The 12,038-nt window shown below is 36.6% G+C and overlaps 1 protein-coding gene and 1 pseudogene across 1 annotated transcript; both read left to right on the top strand.

The window, feature by feature from the left end:
* LOC120158969 lies at positions 1 to 490 on the top strand. The gene is made up of 2 exons (XM_039169681.1): positions 1 to 373; positions 477 to 490. Exons 1-2 carry the CDS (start codon positions 1 to 3, stop codon positions 488 to 490), a joined length of 387 nt encoding a protein of 128 aa, XP_039025612.1.
* Positions 491 to 5,396: 4,906 nt separating this feature from the next.
* On the top strand, positions 5,397 to 8,455 carry LOC120158970 (annotated as a pseudogene).
* The last annotated feature ends 3,583 nt before the right edge of the window (positions 8,456 to 12,038 follow it).

A 12,038-nucleotide genomic window follows, 5' to 3' on the forward strand; every position in this document is an offset into this window, starting at 1 on the left:
ATGAATGTTTTATTTGCCCTGTTGGATGCTGCACCAATGAATGGTGTTTTCAAATTTCATCCTAAGTGCAAAAGAATTCCCCTCACTCATCTTTGTTTTGCTGATGACTTGCTTTTGTTCTGTCATGGGTCTTTGGATGCTATGTTGGGATTAGTTAGAACCCTTGAAAAGTTTTATGAACTCTCATGTCTTAAGTTGAATGCTTTAAAGTCTGAGTTGTTTGCTTATGGAGTGGCTAGGGATGAGCTTGAAGTGATCGAAAGTGCTAATGGTTTTAAGTTAGGCCAGCTTTCTCTTAGGTACCTTGGGGTACCCTTGGTCACTCGTAAGCTCACAAGTAAGGACTGCTCTGCTTTACTTGTGAAAATCAAAGGTAGGATTGACAAATGGTCTAGCATGAAACTCAACTTTGGGGGTAGATTACAACTTGTGAAGTCTGTCCTTTTTTCATTATATTTGGTTACTGGTGCATGCAGGTCATTCTGCCTAAGGGGGTTATGAGGGATATTGAGAAGATTTGCTTGAGGTTTTTTTGGAAGGGTTGTGATACTTCAACAAGAGGGACTAGAGTTAGCTAGAATAGGTTTGTACCCTTAAATCTGAGGGTGGTTTAGGCCTTAAAAAGCTGGCTGATTGGAGCAAGGCTTGTTGTTTCATGCTTATTAAAAACATTCTTGCTGGGGAGGGGTCCTTATGGATTGTGTTAGGTATGGCTCATAAATATACCAGTAAAGAGGATAAGAGATGGAGCAGAGTGAGCGAAGCGAACAACAACTGTCCTTACAAAGAAAATCTCGTTGTGGGGTTACGAATTATGTGGGTTGGGGGTGCAGGGGCGCAGCCCTTGCGGTACGGTACAGGGTTGATTTTGTAATTATGTACCAGGGTTTTCTATTATAAATAGAGATGTAACCTATACTTAAAATATCATTGAATAAAACTTCTAGCACCGCCTAGGCACCGAGGACGTAAGCACATTGCCGAACCTCGTAAAATTCTCGTGTTCTTTTGTTTTTCTTTACCCGTTTTGTCAACAATTGGTATCAAAAGTCAGGAGCAAAATTCGAAGTCACGAAATTCGATGGTTAGGGTAATTTTGGATTATGGCAAACGAGGGTGAAGGATCTATTGGCGCAGCAAGGGATCTTGAAGGCTTTGCGACCTTCAAAGCCGGCGTCGATGGATGAGGAAGATTAGGAAGAATTGCAGTAGCGAGCGGCAGGAACCATACGATTATGTTTGGCGGACGAGGTCATGTATCACGTCATGCATCTATCGTCTCCAGATGAAATTTAGAGGAAGTTGGAAAGTCAGTTTATGTCCAAATCCTTAACGACAAAACTGTATCTGAAGCAGCGTCTGTATGGGCTGAAGATGCAGGACGATCACGATTTGGCGCAACACGTGAATGTCTTCAATCAAATCGTTTCTGATCTGGCTTGATGTGAAAATTGAGGATGAAGACAGAGCGATGATTCTGTTGTGTTCGTTGCCTCCCTCTTACGAACACATGGTGACTACTCTTACATATGGGAAAGAGACTATCAACGTTGAGGAGATTACTACAACCTTGTTGGCTCACAACCAGTGGAAGTAGAATGCAGGGGAAAGCTCTCAAGCCGATAGCTTATATGTCAAGGGTAATCGAGATCGTGGACGGAAGCCAGAGAAGGCAGGGTCCGGGAAGCGGAATTCCAGATCCAAATCTAGGGATAAGAAGACGATTCACTGTTACAAGTGCAAGGAGGCGGGACATATGAAGCGAGACTGTCCGAAGTTGAAAAAGCAGACTGATGAGAAGCGTGATGGCTCATCCAAGTCTGTGAACGTGGTCGAGGATGATAATTCTGATTGCAGTGAGGGTGATATGCTTTCTATTTCAATGACACAATTGACGGATGCTTGGATTCTTGATTCTGGATGTTCTTATAACATCACGCCAAATAGGGAATGGTTTTCGACATACAGGCCAGTTAATTCTGGTTCGGTTTATTTGGGTGATGATCGATGTTGCAATATTGTTGGTATTGGTGATGTCAGAATTAAGATGCACGATGGCTCCGTTCGGACGTTGAGTGGTGTTCGACATATCCCAGACTTGAAGAAGAATTTGATTTCCTTGGGCACTTTGCAAAAGAATGGTTTTATCCCTAAGGCTGACGAGGATAGGGAAACCATTCGGATTGTTAAAGGAGCATTGACTGTGATGAAAGGCAAGATGACTGCAGGGAATATCTACAGATTGTTAGGGAGTACCGTTACAGGTGGAGTTCACTCTGTTGAGTCCTGTGATGATACGACAAAATTGTGGCATATGCGCCTTGCTCATCTTAGTGAACGTGGTATGGAAGAATTACACAAGAGAAACTTGTTGCACGGTGTCAAAAGCTGTAAGCTCGATTTTTGCAAGTATTGTGTTCTTGGTAAACAGACTAAAGTCCGTTTTAAGACTGCGAAGCACACAACTCAAGGGATTCTTGATTATGTGCATTCTGATGTATGAGGGCCTTCCACAACATCGTCTTTGGGTGGATCTAGGTACTATGTTACTTTTATTGATGATTTTTCACTGAAAGTTTGGGTGTATTTTTTGAAACAGAAATCTGAAGTTTTTGAGAAGTTCAAGTTGTGAAAGCTGAGGTAGAAAACCAAACAGGACGAAAAATCAAGTGTTTGCGGTCTAACATGTACGGAGTACACAGATTCACAGTTCCTACAATTCTGTAAGGAGCATGAGATTCAGAGGCTTTTACAATGCGCAAGACACCACAACAGAATGTGTTTCGGAACGAATGAAAAGGTCATTGAATGAAAGAGCCAGATGTTTGCGGTTGAATGCGGGGCTTCCCAAACACTTCTGGGCTGAGGCTGTTAACATGGCGTGTTACCTTATCAACAATCACCAAGGGCATCGCTGGCTGGGAAAGTTGCAGAAGTATGGACTAGTCATGATGTTAGTTTTGATAATTACGGATTTTGGTTGTCCTGCTTATGTGCATGCACCTGCTGATGAGAGATCCAAACTTGATGCAAAATCGAAGGAGTGCATTTTTCTGGGTTACAAGAAAGGTGTCAAAGGATTCAAGTTCTGGGATCCAGTGCGAAGAAAGTTGTGATTAGTAGAGATTCGTTTTTGATGGTCCATGTTGCAGCAGAAGCAAGACACGACAGTGGTGGATTTCGAGCAGTTTCCAGTTGAGAAAACTAGAAACTTCTCAACGACTTCTGGTGGTTCCATGGATGATTTGCAGGATTATAGTCTCGCCAGAGACAGGGTGACGGCCGAATATAAAGCCTCCGAACAGATGGGTTTTGAAGACTTGGTATCTTTGCACTTATTCTTAGCAGTGATGGATGGCAGCCATGGTTGAGGAGATGGAGTCTTTGAATCACAATCGCACATGGGAGTTCCCCTTCCTGAGGGTAAGAAGCCGATTGGTTGCAAATGGGTGTATAAGAAGAAACCAGCAGTAACAAAAAAAGAAGGGGAGAAGTTCAAGGCTCGTTTGGTAGCGAAGGGTTTTTCACAGTAGAAATAAGTTGATTATGATGAAATCTTTGCTCCTGTGGTCAGGCACACTTCAATCCGAACAGTACTTGCATTGGTGGCTAGTTGAGATTTGCATTTAGAGCAGATGGATGTTAAAACTGCTTTTTTGCATGGTGATTTAGAGGAGCAGATCTACATGCGGCAACCTGAAGGTTTCACTCAACCTGGAAATGAACATTTAGTTTGCAGATTGAAGAAATCTTTGTACGGGTTGAAACAGTCTCCGAGACAGTGGTATAAACGGTTTGACTCCTATATGATCAAGATTGGCTACAACCGATGTGAGTATGATTGTTGTGTCTATGTTAAGAGCCTTGATGATGGTTCTTTTATTTTTTTATTACTGTATATTGATGATATGTTGATTGCTGCGAAGAACATGGATGATGTTATCGGTTTGAAAACTTTATTAAGTCAGGAATTTGATATGAAAGATTTAGGTGTTGCAAAGAAAATTCTTGGAATGAAAATTTGCAGGGACAGAGACTCAAGGAAACTGCGGCTATCTCAACGGGGTTATGTTGAGAAAATGCTAGAAAGGTTTGCGATGAGCAGCGCGAAACCAGTTAGCACTCCATTGGCAAATCACTTTAAGTCTCATCAGAACAGTGCCCTAAGACAGATAAGGAAGCTGAAGATATGGCAAAGGTTTCGTATTCTAATGCTGTTGGCTGCTTGATGTATGCGATGGTATGTACTCGTCCTGATTTAGCTCATATTGTTAGTCAAGTTTGTAAGTACATGTCTAAACCTGGTAAGCAACATTGGGAAGCAGTCAAGTGGATCTTTCGGTACTTAAAGGGTACTGTGGGACATGGAATTGTTTTTGGGAGTCAGCGGGATAATCCTTTAGTTGTAGGATATGTGGATTCAGACTATGCAGGTGACTTGGATAATAGAAGATCTACGACAGGGTATGTCTTTACTCTTGGTGGAGGGCTTATTTGTTGGAAGTCTATTGTTCAATCTGTTGTGGCTCTATCTATAACTGAAGCTGAGTACATGGCAGCGGCTGAAGCTGCAAAAGAAGCTTTATGGCTTACTGGTTTAGTGAAGGAGTTGGGTGTTCAACAAGGTGGAGTTTAGTTGCTTTGTGATAATCAAAGTGCTATTCACTTGGCTAAGAATCAGGTGTATCGTGCTAGAACTAAACATATTGATGTAAGGTTCCACAAGATCAGAGAGTTGGTTGCATCTAGAGAGGTTTTGTTTCAGAAGGTACATACTGATGAGAATGCCGCTGATATGTTCACCAAGCCAATTACGACAGACAAGTTCAAGCATTGCTTGGACTTGTTGAATGTTTTGAGTTGTTAAAGAAGCTAGGTAACCCAACCCACATTGAAGTTTCCAAGGGGCAGGATATTCGCCAAGGTGGAGATTTGTTAGGTATGGCTCATAAATATACCAGTAAAGAGGACAGGATGGAGCGAAGTGAGCGAAGCGAACATCAACTGTCCTTACAAAGAAAATCTCGTTGTGGGGATACGAATTATGTGGGTTGGGGGTACGGGGGCGCATGCCTTGCGGTACGGTACAGGGTTTATTTTGTAATTATGTACCAGGGTTTTCTATTATAAATAGAGATGTAACCTAGACTTAAAATATCATTGAATAAAACTTCTAGTGCCGCCTAGGCACCGAGGACGTAAGCACATTGCCGAACCTCGTAAAATTCTCGTGTTCTTTTGTTTTTCTTTACCCGTTTTCGTCAACAGATTGCTTGGGTAAAGACTTACTGTTTTAAATCAGTACAGTATTGGGAGTTTGATAGCAAAGCTCACTTCAGTTTGATTCTTTGTAAGCTGATCAAGATGAGGGAGGAGGCTAGAAGACTTTCCATCGTATGGCCAATTTGTCACGGATTAAGGGCATATGGATTTGGGATAATATCAGACAAAGGAGAGTAAAGGCGGACTGGCATCGGCTGATCTGGTTCCCAGCTCATGTTCCTAAATTCTCTGTGGTTGCTTGGATGGTGCTGCTGGATAGACTGCCTACAAAGGACAGACTTGGGCGTTTTGGTATTGTGACTGACAATCTATGTGGACTGTGTGGGGAGTCAGGAAACTCGTAACCATCTATTCCTGGAATGCTTTTATGCGTGTGAGGTTTGGCGTGCAATTATGCTCTCTTGTGGTTTGCATCACCAATTGCCGAGTTGCTGGGATGATGCTATACGCTGGATGGTTCTGAACTTTAAAGGTAAATCCCTATTGATCCATATACTCAAGTTAGCTTGGACCAGCTTTGTCTACTTTATTTGGGAGGCGAAATCACAGATGTTTTAGAGGAGTGACTCGCTCGATTGATTCAATTATAAATAGAATTAGTGAGGCTGTTAGAATCAAGCTTCATAGATGTCATATAAATAGGACTCATGCTGTAAATAGTCAGTTGTGCCTTAATTGGGGGCTAATATAGTGGTCGTATTGTTCTTTGTAGCAACTTTGCTGCTTTCTTTTGGATGAATAAAATTTTACTTATCCAAAAAAAATTCTCCTTTTGAATAGGCTTATGGTAATTTAAGTCATGAAGTTAGGTATTTTTTTCTTTTCTAATTGTTGTTTTTTATTCTCTCCTTTTTACCAAATTGCTACCGTAAAGTAATGAGTTGATCAGCAATATTTATCTTCAGTGATTATCTTGATAAAAATGGAAACTTGATTCCAAGGATTACCCTTTTTATATTCACTCATTTCTAGCCAGACCATGATCATGAAGCTTCTCTTTTTACTGTAAATTTGGGATTTTGTCTTTATCAATCACACTATTGATTCCCACCCATATGGTAGTAATGCTGCAGTATTGTGAAATCAAGAGCAAGGGAGTAGTGCAGGTTCAGAAAGGCAGTGATGTTGTGTTGGGAAGAATCCGAGATTCCTCCTGTCTGCCTTTGTCTTGCCTTTCGATATATCGAACGGGGAGAATACGAACGAGACTTAAATTCCACTATCTCGATGATCGAAAGCTTTTTCAAGACTATTTCACCATCGAATACTCATCTGGATGTTGTGTTGGTGGAAATAGATGATATCCTTGCTTCAGATCCTATATACTCCTATCAGTAAGTCCCTTTGTTCTTCGCTATGTTACTTCGACTCTTCATTCTTCTGGTTAATAAAACGTGTGCCGATCAGGTTCAACCTGCAATACGGCTCTAACAAACCTAGTGGTTCCATTGAAGATGCAATCGATCTGAAGCAGCAGCTAACGATGGAATTGTGTAGGAAACTTGAGTCCAGAGGATGGCCTTTGATCATTCTTTTAAGGAAGTCCGAGAGACAGCGAAATGTTACAATTCAACACCTGAAGACTATAGGATTTAGAAGCTGGTCTTCTTTGATTATGAGGTATTGTTGGCACTTGTCTTTTTATTTTGATTATATGCATAACAGTGTTAGCTTCTTGATACCAACTAGATTGTGGATGTTGGAGTTAAAAGCACCATACCTCTCAAACAATGACTCTCATTCTAAATTGATCCTCAAACTCTTGAACATTCCAAATTTATTCTCAAACTATGAGTCATATTCTAAATTAGTCCCAAACTTTTAAATATTCAAGTAACCAGTACAAAATCATTCAAAAGTTTGGGGACTAATATAGAATAAGGATTATAGTTTGGTGATGAATTTGAAATGTTTTAAAGTTTGAGGACTAATTTAGAATAAAAGTTATAGTTTAGGGATGAAATTAGAATGTTTAAACACTGAAAGACTAATTTAAAATTAGTCATAATTTGATGACATATAATGTAATTAACTTTAGTGTTGGGATATGTACGGAGACCAACTAGATTTTTCACTTGTTTTTATGGTTGTGATGCATGAATCAACTTAAGTAAACTTAGATTCAATTAGCGATGTAAATAAGACTATACAGATTGACAGTTATTTAAGATCGATTCGTTTAAAGTTTAATAAATACTCGATTTGAATTCTTAATCAGTCGAAACGAGCTATTTAAAACTCGATTCGAAAAGTTTGTTTTCTATCTTATATATCATATTAATAAATAATTAAAATTATATAATAATTAAAAAAAATTACAATTAACAGGCATATCTTTGGGAAAATGTGTTTTTAGGCTTCCAAAACCTTGGTTTTACCATTTTTGAGAATCACATTCACTTTCATATTAGATCTTGTATTCTTTTGACTCTTCTTTTCCTCACATTCTTTTTCATTTTTCTTTATATATATATATATATTTCTTTATCTAATGTTTAATTTTTTTAATTGTAATTTTTTGGATTATTATATAATTTTTTGGATTTATTAATATGACATATAAGATAAAATAATTCAGTTAGTATAAAGTATTGTTACGTAAGGTATAATGTCAATATCATTAAAATAAAGGTAAACTATACAAATGATCACTAATGTTTAAATAAATTTTTCGTTTTCTCCCCTTAAATTTTAAAAGTAATACACTGATCAATAACAATATTGATATGTAACAAAATAGTCACTCTATCTTCACCTACGTTAAATTGATGATGTGACACCGTTAATAAAAAATTAAAATTTATTTTTACTATTAAACTACTGCTAAAACATCAAATAGAGATCCTTAAATAATAATTTTATATTTAATTTACCTAAAAAAATTTCTAATTTTTAATATTTTTCAAATACCCACCACCACCCCTCCCCGCCTCTCCCATCTCATCAGCTCCCATATCCACTTTATTCCTTTCTCTTTAGCAGTGATGAACTTTCAGCTCTTCGTAGACTCCTCCCACCTGTGTTGCACGGGATGGCAAAGGAGCCCCGTTTTAAGTATCCGATATGTTTCCGGCACGGGGACAATATAGGGACGGTTGGGGTACGTACCGGAGACGTATTACGATGGCAGGGTATGGTTGATCGGATTCGAGGTCGGTCAGAGCTTATTTGAGGACGTCCCCAGGGCTCTACAATAAAAAGGGGTTTTCAAAGAATAGATCAACATTAGCAATTTTAGAAGAAGAATAAGAAGAAGAAAATCTTCAAAACACGCACACACAAAAGATATTACTTTGTTTAAAAGAGGGAAATTTGAGAAACTTACGGGTCATTTCCGATTTCTAGATTAAGCAAAGCATAAAGAGCAGCGATATGTGAATCAAAATCCTCGAAATCAAACATTGCAACCAATGGAGGAATAGTTCCTAGCATAACCAATGTTACTCTGGTTTTTGGGTCTTCTTTAGTTAGCAGCCTAACTCTACTGGCAACTACTCTCTTGTTTTCTTCGTTTTCCACTTGCAAATCCTTAACCAATCGCTTCAATTCCTCGAAAGCTTGAACCCACTTCGTGGTCTCAGCCATCACTTTAGCATCACTTTCCACTTCAGCTAAGTTCAAGATATCAACTAGCTTCTCTGGTTTACCATTGTTGACAGCTTTTTTCACTATGAAATATGTCTTTTTGGGTTCATTGGATTCGTTTAACTTGAAACAATTTTTGGTATAATTGTCAGTTTACATCTGATCTTTCTAGGTATTTCGAATATGGAAACAATTTATTTTATTATTTTCAAATTGACCACAAAAATTAATTTAGTGATTTAGAAAAAAATTTCAAATGTTAGGATTTTTAATTAGATTTAAATTAGGGTGTTACACCAATTATAAATTTTAAAAAATACTCAAATGTTAGGATTTCAATTAGAGTTAAATTATGATATTAACAATGTTTGATTTGTGTTTAATATTTTTCTAGACTTAATATTATGGTTTGAGTCTTAAGATTTAATACTTTAAGCTTCAATTCCTCGAAAGCTTGAACCCTCTTCGTGGTCTCAGCATCACTTTAGCATCACTTTCCACTTCAGCTAAGTTCAAGATATCAACTAGCTTCTCTGGTTTACCATTGTTGACAGCTTTTTTCACTATGAAATATGTCTTTTTGGGTTCATTGGATTCGTTTAACTTGAAACAATTTTTGGTATAATTGTCAGTTACTGATCTTCTAGGTATTTCGAATATGGAAACAATTTATTTTATTATTTTCAAATTGACCACAAAAATTAATTTAGTGATTTAGAAAAAAATTTCAAATGTTAGGATTTTTAATTAGATTTAAATTAGGGTGTTACACCAATTATAAATTTAAAAAATACTCAAATGTTAGGATTTCAATTAGAGTTAAATTATGATATTAACAATGTTTGATTTGTGTTTAATATTTTTCTAGACTTAATATTATGGTTTGAGTCTTAAGATTTAATACTTTAATATTATGATTTGATTATGGATTTTATTATTCTAGAGTTAATATTTTGGTTTGAATCTTGAAATTTGACATTTTAATATTGTGGCTTGTTTATGGATTTTACTATTCTAAACTTAATATTATGGTGTGAGTCTTGATATTTGACTTTATTTATGATTTTTTATATATATTTATAATTTTAAAATTATTTTATATGCCGTACACTTGCCGTCTCCGTACCATGTAATTTTAAAAATTATCGTTTTCCGTCCCCGTCCCCGTAACCGTATCAGTGCAACATAGCCTCCCACCCCACCTTGGTCGTTGCATTAAATTGGCGTTGTCGAACCATTACTCTAAATGCAGACCACACGGGTTGATGCCTCTAACACCTCGAAGCGAGGGTGAGATATTACAGTCCACCAATTTGAAAAGCTTCCCTCTTGCTAATCTGAAAATGGCCACCAGGAATTTCTGTCCCGATAGTGTGATTGGAGAAGATGGTTTTAGCTCCGTGTTTAAAGGGATGGATCGATGAAAATTCATTCACAGCATCGAATCCTGGGACCGGCTTAGTTATTGATGTGAAAAAGCTTAACCAGGAAGGCTTCCAAGGTCACAAGGGGTGATTGGTGAGTCAATTTTCACCCGATCATTCGTATTACACGTAAACTATCTGATTGGTTTTGCATTTGTTCATCACATTATTAGTTGGATGAAATTTCAAGCTTAAAGTTTAAGCTATAGTTTAAGATTCTGATCCATAATGACAGCTGATGTTTGTAAATATCCTCATATTATTATGGGCTTAGCCAGCAATTTCATAATCTGTACCAGGAGGTTCTTATTCCCAATCGCTTTCTTGGAGCCTTCGGATGAAGGTTGCTCTTGAAATTTCGAACAAAATTTTGCTGAAACTTAATCATGGCCAAAGAAAAAGGAATACGGTGGGTTTGGGATCTGATGAGGTGGGAGAGGCGGGGAGGGGCTGTGGTGATAATTTGAATTATTTTTTGAAAATTAGAATATTTTTTGGGATAAATTAGATATAAAATTATTGTAAGGATTTATTTGATGTTTTACAATAGTTTAGGGGTAAAATTAAATATTAATATTTTTTTAAATGTTGTCACATCATCAATTCAATGGAGTTGACGGTGGAGTGATTATATTATTACAAATTGATAATGTTAATGATTAATATGTTACTTTTAAAACTTTAGTGGACAAAGTAAAAATTTATTTAAATATTAGTGATCATTTGTGTAATTTATCCTTAAAATAATTATAATATTTTAATATATACCTTTATCAAGAAAGTAATCATTTAACTTATTTTAAAAGTTAGGGCTAAATTTATAGGTGGTAAACAAATCATTCAGATCTGGTTTGAGTTAGGTCATTTTGTGTATAGATTATATTTGGTTTAATTTTATTTAGGTCAGTTCGGATTTGGTTCGAATTTAGTTTGGATATATGATAAATCGGGTCGGGCCGAGTACCGGGTAGAGTTAATTTTTGGGTGGCTCAATTTTTGGATGATTATTGAATAAGTTATTTTTGGTTCAGATCAATATCGAATCGATTGATTTTTGAGTCGGGTTAATACCATATCGATTAGATTTCGGGTCTGTCAATATCAGATCGATTGATTTTTGATTTGAGTCAAACTTTGGATTAGATTCGGGTTAAATTGATTATGAGTTTAATCAAGTATATATAGAATTATTAATACATTCTTATAAGAAAAATATGTCTTCTTTTTTGTTAATCTTATCCTCTAGACTTAATTTCAATTTTCAATCGTTCAATATTTTGAATTAAACCATAATTTAGAGATGATAAATTGATTATACAAATACGATACTGTAATGCGTGTTAGAGCTTGTTACCAAAAATTTATATTGATCGCCGAAAAGTTTATAATAATAACTATTTGATAAAGAAATAAAATATTATTTTCAATTATAAATTTAATATTTTTATTAAAGTTTATATTTGATCTTGTTCGGGTTATTTTCGGATCTGGTTAAATTTGGTTTAGGTTGCTTTCGGTTCGGGTTATTTTCGGTTTGAGTTATTTTCGGTTCGGGTTGCTTTATATTTGTGTTAATTTTGGTTCGGGTTTCTTTCGGTTCAGGTTAATTTTGGTTTGAGTTACTTTCAATTCGTGTCAATATCGATTTGGGTTGCTTACGGTTTAGGTTATTTTGGGTTCTGGTGAAATTAGATATGGATCCATTTTGGTTCAACTAAATTTTGGATCGGGTATAGTTCGAATTTC

Source organism: Hibiscus syriacus, unplaced genomic scaffold, assembly GCF_006381635.1.
Source record: "Hibiscus syriacus cultivar Baekdansim isolate YM2019G1 unplaced genomic scaffold, ASM638163v2 tig00111338_pilon, whole genome shotgun sequence".
Taxonomy (NCBI): domain Eukaryota; kingdom Viridiplantae; phylum Streptophyta; class Magnoliopsida; order Malvales; family Malvaceae; genus Hibiscus; species Hibiscus syriacus.

Excerpts from the sequence above, each read along its gene's own strand:
- LOC120158969 (XM_039169681.1), top strand. The coding sequence starts at position 1 with ATGAATGTTTTATTTGCCCTGTTGGATGCTGCACCAATGAATGGTGTT.